Genomic DNA, 22,460 nt, shown 5'->3' with positions numbered 1-22,460 from the left:
ATGATGGGTGGAGGTGGGTGTCTGCTCAAGATAGTCCTACTTGCCTGCTTATAGCCCATATCCCTGAACAACTTCACTAACCATGTACCTGTTCAAATGTCTTTTAATTATTGCACTCACCTCTACAGCTTTCTCTGGCAGCTTGTTTAATTTAGAAAAAAGGGTAGAATGTGTAATAGACACTTCTTACTCTGTGTGAAAGTGTCTTCTCAGACCCCCTTTAAATCAGTGAAATCACAAAAAAGTGGCATCCATCGTTAAGGACCCTCATCACCCAGAATACGTCCTCTTCTCATTGCTACTGTCAAGGAGTGGGTACAGGAGCCTGAAGACACACATTCACTGTTTCAGGAACAGCTTCCTCCCCTCTGCCATATTCTGAATTGAACCCATGTACATTACCTCACTATTTTTTTTGCACTTTTTGCACTGCTTATTTAATTTCATTTTATATATACAGACACACACACTTTATTTGTCTTATAGTTTATGTATTGCAGTGTACTGCTGCCATAAAACAACAAATTTCACGACATGTACCAGTGATATTAAACCTGATTCTGACTGTGACCTGAATGGAACTGAGTCCCAGAGAGATCATCGACAGTCCTTCAAAGCCATCAATGAATTGTTGCTAACACCTCCCCAGCAACCCCCCCCCCACCACCAACATACCACTTCCCTTTGACTTTTTGCCCACTCTTACCATGCCTTCACCCACTCCCTCAAAATAAGACTTTCCAGTGTTTTTACAGTTGTGAGATCAAAGTGTGTATAGGCGTGCTGGACACTGAGCAGGTACCGGCCGTTACAGATGACTGCACGGAAAATAAGAATTTCTCCTTGCCTCTGTCACTGACCTAAGTGCATTCTGTGGACTCCCAGCAGGGCTAATTAAACCTGCTCCTGTTTGCTTAATATTAGCATAGCAGGAAATGGTTTCTCACAAGCTTGGTATTCTAATCAAAGCAAAGGAAATAAATACCTCCCTTTATCTGTGCTTTTACTCTAGTGACTTTTGTTTCCCATTCTCTTTGTACTTGCTTCCCATCCTTTCTTACCAAGAAACTTTGGTCAAACTAATTTTAGGGATGTATATTTTTAAGAATCAGAATCAGGTTTAACATCACTGGCATAAGTCATAAAATTTGTTTTGTGGCAGTAGTATATTACAAAACATAATAATAAAACTATAAATCACTAAACATCTATGACTAAATTAAGTAAGTGGTGCAAAAAGGGAAGGAAAAAAAAAAGAAAAAGTTATAGTGAGGTAGTATTCAGGAGTTCATTATCCATTCAGAAATCTGATGGCAGAGGGAAATAAAATGTCAAGTGTATGTCTTCAGACTCCTGTATCTCCTCCTTGGTGATAGCAATGAGAAGAGTACTTTTCCTAGGTGATGAGGGCGTACTCATTCTTAAAATATGGCAATGCTCTGAAGCGGAATAATTGACTTAAATTGGGAAATGTTCACTGTTCAAAATAAACTTATTATCCAAGTATGTATATATTAGCATATACTACCCTGAGATTCATTTTTCTGCAGGTATTCACAGCAGAACAGAGAAATACAATACAATCAGTGGTAAAACTACCCATAAAGTCTGAAAAAAACAAATGTGCGAAAGAAGACTAACTGTGTCACATAACAATAATAAATAACTGCATACATACATGCACACTGACTTCTAGAGTCCTCGAAAGTGAGTCCATAGGTTGTGAAATCAGTTCAGGGTTGAGATAAGTGAAGTTATCCAGGAGCCTGAAGGCTGAAGTGTAATAACTGTTCCTGAATCTGGTGATGTGGGACCGCAAGCTCCTGTACCTTCTTCCCAATGCCAGCAACAAGAAGAGAGCAGTACCTGGATGGTGGGGGTCCTGAATGATGGATGCTGCATTCTTGTGGCCTTTCAGCCATCATTTTTGTGCTGAACTAATTAAACTAGTTATTAAATGCTTAAGTAAACTAATCCCTTCTGAACAAGGAAATTTGCTCGATGCTGAAGGAACTACAAGCTGGCCTCCTCTGCACCAGCAGCTAAAAATGCATAAGGCACAGTTCTACATTGCTTATTATTTATCAGTTGCAATGTAAAGCCTCGCTGAAGCAGAACAAGAAATACCTTTGGAGACATAAGCACCTGGCATCTCTGGATCTGCCTCCTCTGTTACATTATACTGACAATTACAGCCCAGGTATCTGGCTGCCTGCAGTCGGTGGTTAAACCCTAGCATTCATAGCTAAGGAGATGGAGTAAAGGCAGATATTCTGACAGCATTTCAGAATTATTTCATAGAGTTATACTGCACAAGCTCCAACTCATCCATGGTGATCAAGTTTTCCGTCCAAGTTAGTCCTATTTGCCTGCATTTGGCACATATCCTTGGGAAACCTTTCTTACACATGTACCTATCCAAATGTCTTTAAATCATTGTATCTGCCTCTAGAACTTTCCCTGGCAGTGCAGTCCATCAAGAACAAAGGTGCAGAATGTGCAATATATCCATCATTCTCTGTGTGAAAGTTTCTGCTCTGCTCCTTTAAATCTTACTCCTCTCATTTTAAACGTGCGTCCTCCAGTTTGAGATTCCCCTATCCTGGGAAAAAACTGTGACCTAATGTATGCCCTCATGATTCTAAGGCCTCCTGTGACCAAGGGAAAAAGGTCCTAGCCAATCCATGCTCTTTAGATGAGCAGGTGAAGTAGAGTCATAGAACAGAGCAGCTCAAAAATAAGTACGTCTAGTCCTTGTCGAACCATTACTCTGCCTGGTCCTATTGACCCACATCTGGACCATAGCCCTCTACCCTTGTACTTATCCACACTTCTCTCAAATGCTGGAATCGAACCCGCATCCACCAGTTCCACTGGCAATTCATTCCAAATTCACAACACCCTCTTAGTGAAGAAGGTCCTCCTCAGGTTTCTTTTAAATATTTCACCTTTCACCCTTAACTTATGAGATTGGTTAACTTAAGGTTCTAGTCTCACCCAACCTGAAGGGGAAAAAGCCTGCTTGCATTTACCCTGTCTATACCCCTTCTATACCACAGCATTGAAGAACATATGCAGTATGAGGAAATGTCATTGGTGTAGATGAGTATGGATGGAGGACTTGAATCCAAAATGGGGCCTAGCGGTTACCATAGCGTTAATACAGCACCAGCTATCCAAGTTCAATTCCACTGCTATCTGTAAGGGATTTGTTTGTTCTCTCCATGACCATGTGGATTTTCTCCAGGTGTTCCAGTTTCCCCCCCCCCCCCAAATTCCAAAGACATAATGGTTAGTAGATTATCATGTCACATGAGTGTAAATGTGAGACAAGGTCTTGTTGCCCCAGAAGAGCCTGTTATCATGCTGAATCTCCAAATAAATAATGAAAAAAGTGATACTTTGAAATATCTTGTACCCTAACCAGCCCCCTCAGCGTCACCTCATTGTTTTAGTTTTCTGATGAGAATGGACCGATTTTCCTCATTGCTCCTCATTGACAGGAATCAGTCTAGTGAATCTGTGGAGTATAAGTTCCAGGCCAAGTTTAGGATTCCCTAGATTCAGACACTAAACTACTTTCCGTTTTCTGTTCAGGCTCATGACAAGGCTTTCATACTTATTGCACCACACCTCATTGAAATGGAGGTTAACCTACCTGCAATTTACTCTTACTCGACTCAAGTATGATGTTCCCTTAATGGAGAATGCTTGTCTGTGACTTTGGTTAATGTGGGGAGGCTGACACATGGGCAGCCACCATGCAATCCTTGACAGATTGGGGTCAGGGTCCAGGGGCAGGGAATGCAAGATGATTTGGTATCCTTCACTGCCTTTGTGATGTGTCATCATCTTCTGCCAGCTCCACCACTGAGGCCTTGGTTGGACTGCTCTTTGTCTGGAACCTTCCTCTTGACCTTAGCACCATGGATAACCCTACCAGGAACTAAGGTCCTGACGCCATCACGCCAGGATCTCAGGAAATTACAAGCCTCTCTACTACGACAAGATGACGATCCTCAGAATGCAGCTATTGTACCTTGCTCCACCACTTCCCATTTTACACTGGCCATCTCCCCACTTCCTTTCCAGTTTCGACCCGAAAGGTCAACTCTACATTTCCCTCCAATAGATGCTGCCTGAGTTGCTGATACCTCTACCACTTTATGTGCTGCTCCAGATTTCCAGCACCCATTTTCTCTTGTGTCTACTGTTTAATTACCTGCTACATATCAAGATATCTCTTTGTAGACCAGTATGTACTAGTTCCATGCCAGCTGAAAATATACATCTTTCAAGTTGGATAGACTCATATTTTCCAGTTGCCTGCCTGTATAAGAATATGAGAAATAGGAACAGGAGTTGGCCATCTGTCCTGTCAAGCCTGCTCCATCATTCAATAAAATCATGGTTAATCTGGCTGTGGACTCAGCTCTATTTACCTCCCTTTTCCCCATAATCCTTAATTCCCTTGCTATGCGAAATCTATCTAACTGTGTTTTAGACATATTCAGTGAAGTGGCCTTTACTGCTTCTCTGCACAGAGAATTCTACAGATTCACTACTTTCTGGGAAAAACAGTTCCTCCTCCAACTCCTCTCTATCCTAAATCTACCCCTCCAAATCTCAAGACTATGTCCCCTGGTTCTAGCCTCAACTACCAGTGGAAGCAACTTTCCTGCGTCTATTTTATCTATCTCTTTAATAATTTTATATCTTTCTCAGCGGACACGTTGCTTCTTTTTCACATCTCAATTTCCTTGCGTTGTACTGTTGGCAATCTGTGGGTAATCCATGTTTATTTTCCCCTCTTGGTCAATGGACCAGATAATGTTGACTTTCAATGTGGCAAGGCATTGAAGGCTGCAGACCATATAAGACATAGAAGCAACATTAGGCTATTCAATTCATCAGGTCTGCTCTACCATTCCATCACAGCTGATTTAGTATCGCTCTCAATCCCGTTCTCCTGCCTTCTTCCCTTAACCTCAGATGCCCTTACTAATCAAGAATCCATTAACTTCCTCCTTAAGTATACCCAATTACTTGACCTCAACAGCCATCTGTAGCAATGAATTATACAGATTCACCATCCTCTGGCTAAAGAAATTCCTCCTCATCTCTGTTCTAAGGAACAGCCATTTATCTTGAGACTGCGTCCTCTGGTTCTACAGCATCTGAGAAAGCAAAGGATGGTCAACATTTCAAGCCAAGGTCTTATCAGGACCTGCTACTCGGTCTCGACCCTCTGCCTCAATAGATGCTGCTAAACCCAGAGTTCCTCCAGCAGTCCATCTTATGCTCTAAACTCTCATATCTGCTTGAATCTCCGTTGAAAAGTTATTTTCCATCACATGACAAAGTAGGATTAGGCTTTTTGGCCCATCAAAACTGTTCCACCATTCCATCATGGTTGACTTATTATTCTACTCAATCCCGTTACCATTGCTGGCTTTACGAATCAAGAAACTATTAAACTCCGTTTAAAATATACCCAGTGACTTGGCCTTCACAGCCATCTGTGGCAGTGAATTCCACAAATTCACCATCTTCTGGTAAAGAAATTCCTCCTCATCTCTGTTCTAAAGGAACATACTTGTATTCTGAGGCTGTACTGTCTGGTCCCAAGCTCTCCCACAATTGGAAACATCCTGACCCTGTCAACTCTCTCCAAGCCGTTTAACATTCAAAAGGTTTCAATGACTACTTTTAGACTCAAAATGAGGTTTATTGTCACTGACATGTGTTGTGATTCTTTTTGTTTTGCCGCAGTAATACAATGCAATACACAAAAAATTATTATAAGTTACAAGAAGAAATATATAAGAATAAATAATTAGTCCAAAAAGAGGAAAATAGTGAGGTTATGTAAATGTACCATTCAGAAATCTGATGTGGAAAGGATGAAGCTGTTCCATTAGGCTTCTGCACCTCCGTCCTGATGGTAGTAATGAGAAGAGGGCATGTCCTGGATGGTGAGGGTCCTTAATGATGGAGTATGGCATTTAATTCGAGTCACCTCATGAAAGGAGGTTGTGGGGAGGATGCAGAGGAGGTTGACCAGGATGCTGTCTGGGTTGGAGAACATATGCTAGGATGAGAGAGTGGTTGGACAAGCTGGCACTAGAGAGAGGTGAAAGGTTGAGGAAAGAGTTAATAGAGTTTTGCAAAGCATAGATAGAAAGCCTGTATCTTTTTCTGTCTAGTTCTGGTGGGCATGTATTTAGGGTGAGCTGGTAGGAGCATTGGAAATGCAATGAAGATGTGCCAGGCAAGTTTTTTTTTACAATGAGAGTGGTGGGGGCCTGGAATGTGCTGCCAGAGGTGCTGGTAGAGGCGAAGAGGCATAGGGGCATTCAGGGACTCTTAGATAGGCACATGAATATGCAGTGAAGGGAAGGATATGGTCAATGTGCAGGGAAGAAAGGTTGGATACATTAGGAGTCATAGTTTGGCACAACGTCATGAGTTGAAATGCCTGTCCTGTATTGTATTGTATTGTTCTACATTCTCAGTTAGGGGTTAGAGGAGAAGTTTCTCCCTTCTATTCCCCTCATAGTTCTTCTCACTTCATTCAGGTCCCCTCCCAGCCTCCTCCACTCCAAGGACAACAAGCCCATCCTATTTAGTCTCTCTTCAAAAAAACTCCTCACAAGCTGTTGCAAAGAGCTCAGCTCAAGCCGAATTATATTTTTTACCCACAAGAGGACTGAAGTTGTTCTCATTGCCCTCAACATCAATGAGAACGATTTCACTTTGCTTATCGCAAACAATAAGCATGTCTTCTTTTAGATGCTTTTCTGCATTTTTTGCTCTTTCTTGGGAGGGCAGAGATGGACCTAAGGTCTCCTGAGACAGGTGAAATGACTAGTCTGAATCATTTCACTTAAATTCCCTCTGTGCTTGAAGCAGAATTACAAAGCATGTGTCATTGGGAAAAAAGACCAGCTCCTCCATTCCTGCTCTTCTGGTTGCTCCTGGGCTCTTTTAACTTGCCAAGGATATATATTGTCCCATCCGCTCACCCTTTCTGGACAAGCATAATCCAATTAGTCATCAAGGAGGCCTGCGCTCATTTAGGTACATGATTGTAAAAGTGTACACTCATTCCATCCCAGTCAAATGCATTGTTCACATCTACTTACTTGACCCTCAGCAATGTTCTGCTTTACAATTTATTTTGCTAGCTTTGTCAAAGTACATTTGCATTTGCTTTGCAAATGAATATTGAAGTCACAGATAGTATAAGACCCCATAAGACACAGGAGCAGAATTAGGCTAATCCACCCATCACAATGGCTGATTTATTATTCCCCTCAACCCCAGTTCTCTGCTTCCTTTAAAACCCTTAATAATCAATATCCAATTTAAATATACTCAATGACTTGGCCCCCACAGCTATCTGTGGCAATGAATTCCACAGATTTCTCACCCTCTAGTGAAAGTAATTCCTCCTCCTATCTGTCCTAAGGGGGCATCCTTGTATTCTGAGGCTGTGCTCTCTGGTCCTAGACTCTCCCACTATCAGGAACATCCTCTCCACATCCACTCTATCCAAGCTTTTCAATATTCAATAGGGCTCAATGAAATCCTCTATTATTCTTCTCAGGCCCAGAGCCATCACATACTCCTCATGCATTAACCCTTTCATTCCCAGTATCATTCTCATGACTTCTGGACTCTCTCCAACGTAATCTATTGCTTACTACATACTCTGAACAATAAATTTTTCTCTCAAGTAGCCAAATGGGGTTGGAACGTGATATATTGGAGGGTGACTATCCCAAGGATCAAGCTGGACCTGGTGGCTCACTGCTTCCATTCAATTCAGCCATAATGTTCCCTATTCTTACTTCTGTTCCAACAGAACACATCCAAAAACATCTCTGGTGCTCAGCTTCTCTATTCTCCCAATTCCACTGCTGCTGAACTTTCCTATTGTCTCATTTCCTTTCTTCAGAATTTGGTGACATATTCTACTCCAAAAAAATTAGTTTAAACTTCTTCCCAACTTCTAGCCTGATCTATAAATGTCTGAACTTCCTATAGTTGTGGAAAGTGCAGTTGATACTAAAACAAATAAACTATTTGGAATTTCACATCTAATTCAACGTACAATTCCTTGCTTTTGATCACCTTCCATTTGTTGTTCATTGGTTGTTCAAGGTAATATTGCTTGAAATCTGCTCTCATGCTACATTTTTCATTGACCTCTAACATAAAACAATGGAAAGGATTTCAGCTTTCAACTTCAAAACTGACTCTACTCATATAGACTTCAAAAAGTTACCCTCAGTACCTTCCTTTCGATTAACCATTATGTGGCTGCTGTTTATGGGTCATACTCAAAGTCTTCTTCCCATTATCAGCTCAATAACTTTTGCATTAATGGAATCCTAAGTGAACTATAGTTTCCTTTTACTGATGTGACATTACAGATTCACAGAGCACACCTTCTCCGTTTCCTGCACCATTCAGTGCTGTGACAACTTTCCTTGATTATTCATCAAGTATCTTTTTTGCTCTTAGCACAGCTACCTTAAGTCAACACCTTTTTGAACAGGCTTTGTTATTGAGAGAAAAAAATGTACTTGAAGCATAGCTTCAGTCCATTGCAGACTGAAGGGTGAACCACATACTATAGCCAAATGGCCAAGTCCTTTTCGTGTCTTTTCCACAATTCTTACCATAAACAGTTCACACGTGGTCTGTAAAATACATACGCGTGAAGTATTTAAAGATTTCCCATTAATTTCCATATATTTCTCTGCATTCCTGGACAAGAAAAATGAAAATATTCACCAGCTGAGAAAACTTCTCCAGATATAATCTTCCTTGCCTGTCCAATTCATCTTCTTATTTTCTAAATTTCAGCATTGCTACCTTTCTATTTTCTCTCATCTTCTAAATATCCTGTCCTATATGCAACTTGATCTGCACTCTTGCTCTGTGGCAAAGAAGATTTCATTGTACATCTTGTCTGCTGTTCCTCTCCACACTTGTGGCACATCAGGCAGCAACCTTGCTGTTTCATTAGCATTTCTCAGTTATTTAGAGGTAGAGTTGCTAGCTCAATGCTAAGACCACCATGGATGGAGAATTTGCAAGGAGCTGGCCAGATTCAAACCCAGGACCACTCAGTTCGCAGTCCAGTGCAGATGCCACTTTATAACTGGCCAACCGTGTATCTTACATTAATGCAATACACATTAGGCCCGTGGAATTTCAACTTGCTCAGTATTCTACAATTACTGGGCTATAAAATTGAAGCCTGCCTTAATTTAGTTGTTATAACACTTGGCTTGGACTTTGTCCAACTCTTTTCTGCTTTCGGTTTTTGGCCGTTAACTTCCTTAAATTAAAAAAATAATTTTTACTACAGTTCATCCAATGATGCTTTCAGCTGCTCCAGACAATATCACTCAGGGAACAGCAGGAAATTCAATAAATTTGTTCATCTCCCAGGTGCTGCAAGCAAGCAGTGAGAGTCCTTCATCATGGGTTTGAGTCATGGTCATCTAATACTGAAACTAGAAATAACAATTAACCTGTCTAATAGATGTAATATTAAATAAGTTCATTGTAGTATTGAACGTAAAATCCTCTGTCATTCTACTTGTAACGGGACACATAAACCATGAAACAAATCATTCTAAAGGTTATATAAGGTACAGGAAAGAGCTATTAAGTTCTCCCTCAATGGATAGTATTACTGATGTTGTGAGTTAACTATAAACAATGTATGAGGAATTAAATCTCCTCCCATTTGACCTGATGATGAAGTATTGTCTGAAAAATTATGTTATCTTAAGCACGTGCTTTCAGCCAGACTGTGGCACCCTCAACCCTTTTCTTGTAGTTGAAACCTTAAATGGAAGAGGAACCCTGTTTACCAACACAGCACTCCTCAAATCCACAAACACGAATACAAGTTTAATGACGCAGAGAAATAGGTGCCGTCTACCTGTTTCTATCCTGATGCTTTTGTGATCCAAAGGTTCTTCAGACGTCAAGAATGAGACATTAAACATATTGCGAATTGAGGCATAAAACTTATTGCTGGCAATTGTATTAAATATAACAAGAGCATAAAATAGATAAGAAAGGCAAAGGAAAACGCAGTTGTGCTTGTCTCATACTCGGACTAGAGATAACACAAATTCCAGAGATAACAAGTATCCTATAAAAGAGCCATTTTCAGGTGGCATGACACCTGCTACAGAAAATAAAGAAAAATGCAGAAACAACTGCTTCATAATTGCTGAAAAATTCACTGAACAATTACGTATAAATAGGTGGAAAGTTAAATCACAAGAATTCCTAATCTATCGCCCGCCTGTGCCATCAGGAAAACTTTAAATTATGAACTTTACACACAATTTTATTACACAACAATGTATAAAGTTAACCAGTTAGGAGATCTTTCGGGAAACATACATAAACGTAGATATTCTGCAAAATAGGAACCATTATTTTGAACATTCAAAGCACTTGGTAAAATGAAAGGAATTATAAACATGTCCAGATAGTTCCCTGCATTGATGGAAAGTAATGTCATGAGATTGTTGCTGTCAAAGCTGTTTATGGTAAAAAAAAATCCCCCTCTTAAATTGTTTCCTGCCAGTTGCTACTTTATCATCTTGTGTGAAAGCTATGGTTCGAAGAAATGAAAACATTAGATGATTGGCTATAAAATTATGAAACTTCAGGTTATTTAAGAGCCCTGTGGGATTCTTTGATCTGCTTATAATTTTCTGCTTGATTACTGAGGCCTGAAAGTTGGCTTGTTTTTTTCCTGTTGTAACTGAGGCTCTGGTGAAATGCAAAACCACCACACACACACACAGAAATTTGATGCTAATGGAACTCTCTACAAACCAATCTCATTAGCTTTCATCCACTGACTAACATCAGCCATATGGGATAACATGACACAGTTCTGCCCCTGTGTAACAACAACTGATGCTCATCCCTACCTTTCCTAAGAAAATTTTAAAAAGCATGCTGCAGATGCAGGCAATCTTAAATGAAAACATAAAATGCTGTAAAAACTCAGCAGATCAGGCAGCATCTGTGTAAAAATAAACAGTTAAAACTTCCTTGAGATAAAACCTACCTTATCGACCTTACCTGGGTCTTTCTACGTGCTCCATGAAGAAGGTTTTTCATATATGAAAAAAAAATTAATTTCTACCTTTTGGTTCACATCTTAAGAAATATAAGGTTGGTCCAACATTCAAGAGGCATTTGAATGATTACGTGGAAGGGAAGAGCTTGCAGGGTTATGGGCTGAATATGGGAAACTGGGACTGATGTGGTTGACATGGATCAGTTGGGCCAAAGGGCCTTCTTCCGTGCTGTGATACTCTATAACTCTAATGTTCAGCAAGAGAAGATCATTCCTTGATTCTCAATGGGATTACCACCACTGTGGATCCCACCATCTATATCCTGGGGGTTACGACTGACCAGCAAATGTACTTGGGTAGCCATATACATAATGTGGCAACAAAAGCAACTTAGTAACTAAGAATCCAGAAGCAAGTAATTCCCTAAAGGGCTGTCCCCCATCTCCAAGGCTCAAGTCAGGAAAGGGTTGGAATGTTTTCCACTTGCCTGGATGAGTCCAGCTTCAACACTAGTCATGAAGTTCAACTGAACAATGCAGGCCAGATGCTCAGAATCCTCTGACAAGTAACTCATCCCTTTACTCTTTAAGTCAGGAGTGCGATGGCATGCTCTCCCCTGCCTGGAAGAGTATGAACATAACAGCTTGCTTGATAAGCACCACCACTGATTCACAATAGCAGCAGTTTACAGAAGCAGCTCCTCACCTAGACTTCTGAGACAACATCTTCCAAATACACCACTTCTTCCCACTAAAAAGACAAGGGCAGCAAAACTATGGAAATGCCACCACTTGGGAGATCCTCTCGTAGTTACACACCACTCTCCCTTGGAAATCTTCAACGTTCCTTCACTGTCAAAGGATCAAGATCTTCGAACTCCCTCCCTAACAAAATTGTGGGTACACTCGTGCCTCAAGGACAACAGTGGTTTACAGAGATGGGAAGGAATTTCTTTAGCCAGAGCATGGAGAATCTGTGGATTTCATTGCCACAGTTAGCTGTGAAAGCCACATCACTGGGTGCTTTTAAAGGAAAGGTTGATGGGTTGTTGATTAGTAAGGTATCAAAAGAATGCAGGAGAATGGAATTGAGAGGGAAAAGAAATTGCCATGTTTGAATGCTAAAGCAGACTCAATGGACCAAATGGTCTAATGCATTAAAGAGGCAGGTCACACTACCTTCTCAAGGGCAATTAGGAATAAGTAGTTAAATGCTGGCTCAGTCCACTTGCAAAGCCCACGTGCCCTGAATGAATGAAAAAAAGAAAAGGAGTCGGCCATTCAATCCCTACAGCCTGCTCCACCTCTATTTCAAGGCTGTTCCAAATTTCCTCAATGCCATTTTCCTATGCTCTCCTCTTAATCCTTATTTCTTTATAGATAAGGAGTAAACTATATAACTATATAGGATTCAGCATTCTCAGGCAAAGAATCGGAACAAACTTTTGAAGGAAGACACCTTAATCTTAATTAGGGATCCCTTTATTCTTAAACCATCTGCTCTGGTCCTAGGCTCTCACATCGAGAAACATTCTCCCAGCATTTACTCTCTTAAATTTTCTAAGAAGCTCATGTTCCAAAAAGATCACCTCTGATTTTTCTAATCTGCAATGAGTAGAGTCACAACTTGTTCATCTTCTTACAGTAAGCAATTCCTCCAATCCCCATACCTTTCTCTGAACTGTCATCAATGACAATATATTTTTCATTAAATGATATGCATGTTGGTAGGTTAATTGATCTTTGCAAATTTTGACTGACATGTAGAGAGCAGTAGAATATGGGAGTAGTTGAGGAGAATCTCTGGAGAACAAAAAATGTGGTCAGAGAAAAACTGATATAATAGGAATTTTGCATTAGCATGGACTCAATGGGCTGAAGGGCCTGATTCTATGCTTTGTAACCCTGAAACTGTTTACAGTATTCCTGATGCGTCCTCACTAATTCTTTATGCAGTTGTAGGGTCCTTGACTATATTTATATTCTGACCCACTTGAAATAAAGTCACTTCCCACTAGCCTTTTAAATTAGTTGTATCTTTTAACTTATTTATTCACATACTTAGAGGTACAGTGTGGAAAAGGCCCTTCTAGCCCAACAAACCCACCTACTTAACACTAGCCAATCCCAGGATAATTTATAATCACCAATTAACCTACTAAACAGTACAATTTTGGACTGTGGGAGGAAACCAGAGCACTGAGAGAAAACCCATTCGGTCACAGAGAGAACATACAAACTCTTTAGAGGCAGCGCCAGAATTGAACTCAAAACTCCAATGTCCCGAGCTGTAGTAGCATCATGCAAACCGCTAGATTTGTATCCAATACCTTCCAAAATGAGTACTGACTCTATTTGATCCAAATAACTGTAGACACCAAAAATCTGACATAAAATTTAAAGATGTTGGCTTGCTTCCTATGAATCACATATAACCCCAAATCCTTTACACTTCAGCTTTCTGCAGCTTCTCATCATTTAAATAATATTTCACTGGTTTTCCTTTAAAAATGATCTCTGAGTTCGAAGTAAATTTATTATCAAAGTATGTATATGTCACCAAATACTACCTTGGGATTCATTTTCTTGCAGACATTCACAGTAAAACAAAGAATTACTAAGCAAAACACAATAAGTACAAAGAAATAGAATGAATGAAAAGCTACACACACAGACTGACAACAAATAGCGTGCAAAAACCAAAATGTGCAAATACAAAAACAGATAGTAATAATAATAAATATGATCTCTTTCATATTTCCCACATTATACTCCAATTACCAACTCTTTATCCATTGATTTAAACTGCCAATATCTTTCTATTCCCATCTGCAAATTAAGCTATAGTGCATTCACTTCCTTCCTGTAAACATTCAGATTACAAACAGTAGTAGTCTCTGCACTGACTCTATAGTTTCTCATCGGTTGATGGTTGTTAATCTGAAAACTATCCCTTTATCCCCATTTCCTTCTGGTTAGCTAATCCTTGATCTAAGGGCACTGGATTATCTGCTCAGATGGTCACTGACTTGTAACAAAGTAAACTTACATGTTGAGAGGCTTTTGGAAGCCTAGATACATTGCATCTACTGGTCCCCATTTATCTACTTGCCTTGAAGCTTTCTCAAAGAATTCTAACACATTTGTGAAGCCATGTTGACTTTACTTGATCAGATTATGGCCTTCACACTTTTCCCTTATCTTCTTAACAACTGATTTGAGTACTTTTGTAATTAGTAGATGTTTGGTCAACTGCCTTCAACTACCCACTTGCTGCCAACCACTCACTTTAGTTTTGGAAACACTGATTCTATTGACCACAGAAACAGTTGGCACCCAAAGAATGGAGGCTACTTTCCATCAATACTAGTCATCCTGAGAAGATGAAGTTTTGCCCAAAATATGCCTGGTTCCTTCTATGCATGTTGGGTATGAAGGATGTTTAAAACTCAACTGCCCACCACCCACTCTAGAAGTGTAGCAGACTCTTACTAGATTTTCACCTCAAAAAAAATGTTGTCAGGATTGAAGGACCTGAGTTCTAAGGAAAGGTTGAATATGTTTCTACTTTTTTTCTCTGGTGTAGGAGAATGGGGGTAAATTTGATAAAGTTATCCAAAATTGTGAGGTATATAGATAGGGTAAATGCAAGCAGGCCTTTAACATTGAGGTCAGGTGAGACTACAACTAGAAGTTATGGGTTAAGGGCAAAAGGTGAATTATTTAAGTGAAACTGAGGGGGAACGTTTTCACTCAGAGAGTGGTGTGAGTGTGGATGTGGGTTCGATTGCAGTATTTAAGGTAAGTTTGGATAACTACATGGATTGGAAGGGCATGGATGGTTATGGTCCAGTTGTAAGTCGAGGGATTAGGCAAGATAACAGTTCACCACAGTCTGTTTGGACTGAAGGGCCTTTTTATATGCTGCTGTGCTCTATGACTCCATAACTTTAATTGGCAAAGACTCCTAACTCTGATCAGAACATTGGCCTGATGCCCTGAATCATGTACGAGACATGTATTGAAGAGGATTTGCTTGCACTACTTTACATCCTAAAGTCTTTCTCCTGTTGTAAACTTCTTTTTATTGATCAGAGTTTATTAATCTAGAGTAAGATCAATAACATGAGCATCCCAAAACATTCTTTGAATTCTTTGCTTCCTGCTGTGCAGCCGAGGATCTTTGGAAAATACTTACACATAGCTACAAACACAGAATTATTCAGCTTCAGGGAGCATTTCTTTGTACCAGCAACCCTTCATCACCTGCAGTTGGAGCCAAACTTCTCCGATTCATTCTTTGATATCACACCCCAAAACAATAAAAGCAGCCGTTGAATTTTTCACAGGCTACTGTAATGATGGCCTGCTTAAAATTCAGGAATTTTAATACTCTTTTATGATGTCAATCATAGATTTTGTTTCTAAAATACAGGCTCCCAAAAATATGTGGACTATTGACCGAATATTCTTATTTGTGTAACTTCATTTCATATTCCAGTGAATCATATGATTCAGTGGTGGTAAGCAAAACCTTGAATGTACAGGTCTTTACCAATTTAGTTTATTGCAGAAACCAGAAGTTGTCTGTGTTTTAAAATCAGCAATTTTACCAAACAATAATAATAACCAAAACTATCTTCAAACAAGTTTGAAGTTTCATCTGTTACCCAGAGGTGTGAGGGCCAATGACCAGATATAGTTGGAAACAAAGTTACATCAGTCTGCCACTTTCCTTATGACTGCTGTTCACCACTGTACTCTGCCCTGCAGTCCAGTAACACCCCCAATCACTTCAGGCCAAACTTGCTATTCATTAATCCCGATCTATTTGCATAGTGATCTCAACTTTTAACAAACACTGTCAGTTCTGTGTGCACATGAGAGAGAGAGATTTTGTGTGTGTGTGTGTGTGTGTGTGTGTGAGAGCATGTGAGTGTGAGAAAGTGAGTGTGTGTATGTGTGTGCGAGAGTGTGTGCGTGCATTAGTTTTTGTTGTCATATTTACTGAGATACAGCAAAAAGCTGTTTTGTACAAATCAAATCATTACACAGTGCATTGAGCTAAAGTAAGTTAAAACAATAACGATGCAGAACAAAGTGTAAAAGCTACCGAAAACGTGCAGTGCAAGTCAACGATTGTGTGCAAGATCATAACAAGGTAGATTGTGAGTTCAAGAGGCCACCTTATCATACAAGAGGTCTATTCAATAATTTGATAACAGTAGGATAGAAGCTGCCCTTGAACGTGTGTGTGTGTGTGTGTGTGTGTGTGTGTGTGTGTCCATACATGTGGCACAAGAGAGAGTGTACATGTGCCACATATGTATGTGCATGTTGTGTGTGTAAGTGTACATGTGGTATGTTTCTGTACATGCATGTGCATGTGGTGTGAGTGTATGTGTGTAGGAGAATTCATTTTTCGGGAAGGGCACACTTAGTCATTAATCTGCTCAAATCTGTACCTAAGTCACCTTCTTCTCTTAGCATTTTTAACACATCAGCAGTTCCTTCTCAATGGCCTGAGGTTATCATGTTTAACCTATTCCAATTCCCAGATGTTCGATAATCTATGAAAGAAAAAGACCTTTGGTGACAAATGTGTTAGTTGGTTGTACACACCTCCCCCAAAGCTCGACACCTGTCACAGGATTTGTGAAAGTGAGACACTGTTGGCGAAACCTGCCAGTGACTATTGGCTGAACATCAATATCCACATCAATCACTGACAGTCTGTGGAACAGAACAGGCTGCATCTGGCTGCAAGTCCAGAAGGATAACATCATTGCTGTCTATACCTGGGCTTTGCAACTTTTGAAAGGATTTAGATTCATAGAAGACAGACTGTTTATTCCTCACCATAGACGTTGCCTGACCTGCCAAGGTCCTTAAGCGTTTTGTGTGCACTGCTCTGGATTTCAAGCAGCTGCAGAATATCTTGTGTTTATTATAAATAATTGTTTTATTCCACTACCCGAGTTGTAGAACATGATCTTTCAACTGTCTGATCATGGATAAGGTGCGTGAAATGAAAGTGCCAACATTGGTTAGAAAGCGTTGCACTCACATGTCAGGTTTCAAGGATGTCTGGTTTTACAGGAAAATTTTGGTGGGAAACTATGTTGATGGAGAAGAGTTCAGCTCTAGAAATAAAAATCTACAGCTACACACTTTAAAAAGAATGTATATGAGACTGTCCCTGTATAGAACAGAACTCTTTTGTTAGCAAGCTGTATTGGAAATGCAATTGGTTTATTATTGCCACATATTCTGAGATACAGTGAAAAAAGTATGTCTTGAAGAACAAATCGTTACTCAGTACACTGGAGTAGAACAAGGTAACACAGTAACAATGCAGCAAAAGTGTAATAGCTACAGAGAAAGTGTAGTGTAGGTAAACAAGTAGATTGTGAGGTCAAGAGTCGATCTTATCATACTTACTTACTGCCCATTACACTGCTGGTGTTTAGGGCAGCAACGAAGGTCCTCCATCTTTTGTGGGTTTCAGGGCTTCCTTCATATGTCAGTAGCTCAGTTTTCACTACTGTCAGTTATGCAAATTCCAGGTGGAGTCCCAGGAATATCGTTGCACTCAGAAGTAGAGGCATCGTAGCTGTTTTGGTAGCAACTTTGTTTTATCAGTTAGGTTTGTTAGCCCAGAGCTGAACCCCCAAACCTGGATGGACCAGTGGACAACTGTTTGACCTGTTTGGCATAGGTGTCCTTACCCAGAGCCAAAGCACAAAGTCCTGACTCCAGCCAACGTAACAGGGTTATTGAGGCATGCAAGCCTCCAAACCATGACAAGGTTGTGATCCTTTTGGAGGATCTTATCATAGTAGGGAACCATTTAATAGTCTCGTAAAGCAAGGTGACACAATGAGAAAGAGTGGATGTGAGTCAAAGATTCCATCCCAAAGATCTCAACTTTCTATCATGACCAACAGAGTATATATTAGTACCGATAAGCACAAAAGATTCTGCAGATGCTGGAAATCCAGAGTAGCACACACAAAATGGAGGAATTCAGCAGGTTAGGCAGCAAATATGGAAAGGGATTATGGAATCGACAATCAAGAGACGAAGGGTCTTGGCCTGAAAAGTCGACTATTTATTTCGTTCCATAGATGCTGCCTAACCTGCTGAGTTCTTCCGGCATTTTGGGTATATTTGTACCCAATATTCTTCTATTTCTTGCTTAATTCAGGTAACAGACAGAGTAAACGTTTCAGGTTGGAGACTGTTCTGATGAAACGTTAGCTCTGTTTTTCTTTCCACAGATGCTGCCTGACTTTCTGAGTCTTTTTATTTCAGATTTCCATCACCTGCAGTGCCTTTGATTTTTGTTAGTTTAATTGTGATTTCACAGCTGCTCAAAGGCCTGATTCTGCCAGCGCAGCATTCTCCACTGGTGAGAGACTTGGGGAGCTTAAAATGCTGCACCCACACAATCAAATCACTATTGAGAAAGTCTTGTGCTTGAATCCTGGAGTGCTCTTTCACTTCAACTTGCCTCACTCAAGCAGTCAGTCAGCAGTCAGCTTGCCTTTTATCTATCACAGTAATGGGACACTGCAGAAAGGCAAGGTACTCCATCTAAGAGCAAGGATGAAAGCTCAAGCTAAGCATGGTATAAGTTTCTGAGCCTGCCCTGTTCCACCAAGTCTACAGTAGCAGGCTTGTAAAGGTAGAAGATAAAATAAGAAAGAAAAAAATTGCCTGTTAAACTGAACAATCTCGATATCAAACAAGACATCATATTGTTACTGGTTTTCACAAATGTTGTAACGTCAAAAGGTAGTCAGTCTTTTACTGCTTTGATTTTATTTTACACTTACAATACCTCTGAGCCATAAGCCTAGAGTTTCAAAGCAATTGAACCAGTTTAGGGACGGCTGCCATCCGAACCTGAAAGAAAGCACTGTTCTTCCTCTCTCTTTCCAACTCTGGTCCACTGGGAGCCCTCCACATAAAAACCCCATCAATAATTCAGGTTTTTTGATTACTTTAAAAGTTCCATTGAATTACAGCTACCAAAAAAAAAATGTCTGTTTGACGTGAAGATGAATGTGGATGGACACTGTAGAATGCTGGCAACCTGTGGATCATGTCAGAACAGATTGTAACTTTATCATTCTGTCACAGGGAATAATTTAAACCACTTAATCAGTCAGGATCACAGTGGAGGAGGGAACATCTCATGAATTCCGATTTTGCAATCTGTCAAACATGTAACAGTGTTAACACCTTTTCTCCTCCAGCCCACACGACTAACCATAATGTTTCTCTCTCTTTTCCCTCCTTGCTCCCTCACTCACCTGTGACTCCTCGCTCTCGCTGCAGAAAAGAAATGGTTTACAGATGAAACTGATAACGCCTTCCCCAGGAACATTCAGATAAAACCACTGAGCGGTCACATGGCTAATCAAATCAATCAGTACAAATCCACCAGCAGTTTGATCCCACCCATAAGAGAGGTAGAAGACGAATGTTGATACCTGTACAAACTCTAAACTGAGAGGGAGACCTAGTGAAGCACCTTTAACCGGATGCTGGCTTTGACACTCCATGGACCTTGGCGTAACAGCAGTTGAAGGATTATATATGTCACTCCACCTAGAAACAGCAGCTCTCTGTTGTTGAACATTATCTGCTTGTCCAGCATGGAATCACAGGTTTTATTGAATGGTTTCACTGATAACTTGAAGACAATCGATGCAGACTGAATATTATGGCCAGTTAAGATTAGAAGGTCTTTATTTTATAACGCAAAACTTTGTCGTTTCCTACTTTGTAACTTCTTTCTTTCTGTGACCAGACTCGGATTTTGTTTCCCTTCGGAGGATGAAGTTCGCAAGAAAAAAATAAATTATTAGTTAAATGTACACAATCCCTCAATAAACAAAACAATAAAGCTAGTATACTTCTACAGTGAGGCTTCCATTGTGGTCTGATGACTAGCATGTGAATGCTTTCAGAATATAAGCTGTTATCTGTCCTGTGTTCAGATAGAGCATAGAGCAAGTCCTGTGTTACAAATTGTTCAACAATATGTCACCACCCATTATTCAGTTTTCCATCCCTGAATTACTTTTCCCTGCTTGGCTAAGATTCTGAAGGGTTTTGGCCATACAGTCTCCTGTGGAAGAGAACATCACAAGCCAAGTGCTATTTTACTGTCATCATCAACCATCTTCTCGGTTTTTGAATTCTTTTAAAATGGGAATTTTGGGACACAAATTAGTTAATATTATAGAATAAATTGTACATTGCAGTATATTCTGGGAGGAGAAGATATTAATGTTAATTCAGTGATGTAGAAAACAATATTGCAGTTGACAAACCAAAGTAAGCTTGCCTAGAATCTTAACCTAGTTCATAATCTAAAGCTGCACTTACTGACCCTGATAAACTCAGTGTCTAACTCTTAGATTGTCAGCCCACCACACCCCTCACCCCCTCATAGAGCTGATAGCCATCACCAGAAGGCAGCTGACAAAGACTCCTGCAGACTCACATAAAGGGAGAGGAAAGGAAACACAGCGGGCACCCTCACTCTTCGTACCCACATCTTGCTGTGATGATCCCACAAGTTTAGATTCAGTCTTTAGGTAAATTTATATCTCAGCTTCACTGTCTGTTCTGTGACTGCAACACTGAACACATTCATACTGCAACCAGATAACACCTTGTTCTGGAGTGATTTTCGAATTGTGATTACTTTGTTGTTATATTTTGTAGGCAGTAGAGTGAAAGAATTGTGAATAAAATATAATACTATTAATTGGATTGTTAATAAGGAAAGCTTGCTAACCTGTTTTAATCTTCAGCATCTACCATTCAAGTTTGACTTTTTTATGCTGCCTGATGTTGGGAATTAAGTGGATTAAAGCCCAACAAAAATGAAAAGCTAACTTTACTGCTCTTACCGATAAAATATGCATCTTTATCATTATTTGGCATGTTTTAGGTTTTGCATTTGCACAACTTTCTTTCTTTAAATTTCATTCCTGAACTCTGTGTCGTTCTTGTTGCTCAAGTACTCCCCACAGTCTTGCTGTGCAGACGGAGAATCACTGAAAAGGCTCCTGCATCCTCCTTAATTTTTACTTTTGGTTTGCAATTTTTTTAAATGAGTTTCCTTTCGCTAGGAAATTAGGGAAGGTGAATATGGCGGTGCTCAGACTTGACTGACCTGGCAATGTCATATCTGATATCTGGTGATAATATTTTGTCTTGTACAAAAAGAGTTTGTACATATATTGTACATGGTTTCATTTTGTATCTTTTCTCAAATTAAAACTGTTGTATTTGTGTCCAATGAAATAATGTTGTGAGTTCTTTGCATTTTCTCTATTGAGTGTCAGGACACCAACACTGGATTAAGGAAGTCATGGTATTTTCTCCTCTTCCCGGAATTCTGCATTGACTTGAGAACATAAAAAAAGGAACAGGACTAAACCATCTGGATGCTTGATTCTGCTCTGCCATTCAATGAGATTGTGGCTGATCTGGCCAAGGGCTCAGCTCCAGCTACCTGCCTTTTGCCCATAACCTTTAATTCCCCTGCTAGGCAGGCAATTAATGAGGTAGCCTCTATTGTTTCCTGTGGCAGAGAATTGCACAGATTCACCACTCTCACCTCACCCCTGTCCTAAATCTATTTTTCCAAATCTTGAGGCTCTGTCTGCTAGTTCTATTCTCACCTACCAGTGCAAACAACATTCCTACCTGTCTTATTTATCCGTTACCTAATTGTATATTTCAAGGTACATATATTATCAAACTATGCATGCCATATACAACTCTGAGATTCTTCTTCTCCAGATAGCCACAAAATGAAAGAAACCATGGAGCCGTTTAAAGAAAAACATCAATTTTCCCCCCCACCCACGTGCAAAAATCTAATCATGCAGATGGCAACAAGACTATCAAATTCCAAATCTACCTCTTATGCAAAAAAAGTGCAAACAGCAACAAAAACCCCAACCCCTCCCCACAAGGAAAATTGCACAAGTGGCAACAAGAAAGAACAGACGAAAACACAGAATATAAAGACATAAAGCTATAAAACCACAATCCAATCCATAAGTGTATAAGATTTCCTCTCACCCTTCTGAATTCCTGCAAGTATGGTCCCAATCTCTCCTCACAGGCTAACTCCCTCAAATCTAAAATCAACCTGGTGAACTTCCCAGCACTGCCTACAAAGCCCATGTATCTTTCCTCAAATAAGGAAGACAAAACTGCACTGAGTACTGCAGGTATGATCTCACCAGTGCCCTGTACAATTGTAGTGTAACCACCCAGTTCTTAAATTCATTCCCTCTAG

General features: G+C 40.0%; 1 protein-coding gene across 3 annotated transcripts in view; it reads left to right on the top strand.

The window, feature by feature from the left end:
- Positions 1 to 21,441, top strand: part of kcnma1a (potassium large conductance calcium-activated channel, subfamily M, alpha member 1a) — a 924,908-nt gene extending 903,467 nt beyond the window's left edge. For all 3 annotated transcript variants that reach the window (XM_059946553.1, XM_059946552.1, XM_059946549.1), the window contains one exon: positions 19,472 to 21,441. In XM_059946553.1, coding sequence (XP_059802536.1) covers positions 19,472 to 19,623 — 152 coding nt within the window. In that variant the 3' untranslated portion in view covers positions 19,624 to 21,441. The remainder of the gene's footprint in view (positions 1 to 19,471) is intronic.
- The last annotated feature ends 1,019 nt before the right edge of the window (positions 21,442 to 22,460 follow it).

This window comes from Hypanus sabinus, chromosome 21, assembly GCF_030144855.1.
Source record: "Hypanus sabinus isolate sHypSab1 chromosome 21, sHypSab1.hap1, whole genome shotgun sequence".
In the NCBI taxonomy this organism is placed as follows: Eukaryota; Metazoa; Chordata; class Chondrichthyes; order Myliobatiformes; family Dasyatidae; genus Hypanus; species Hypanus sabinus.
This window is presented reverse-complemented; position numbering and strand designations above follow the sequence as displayed.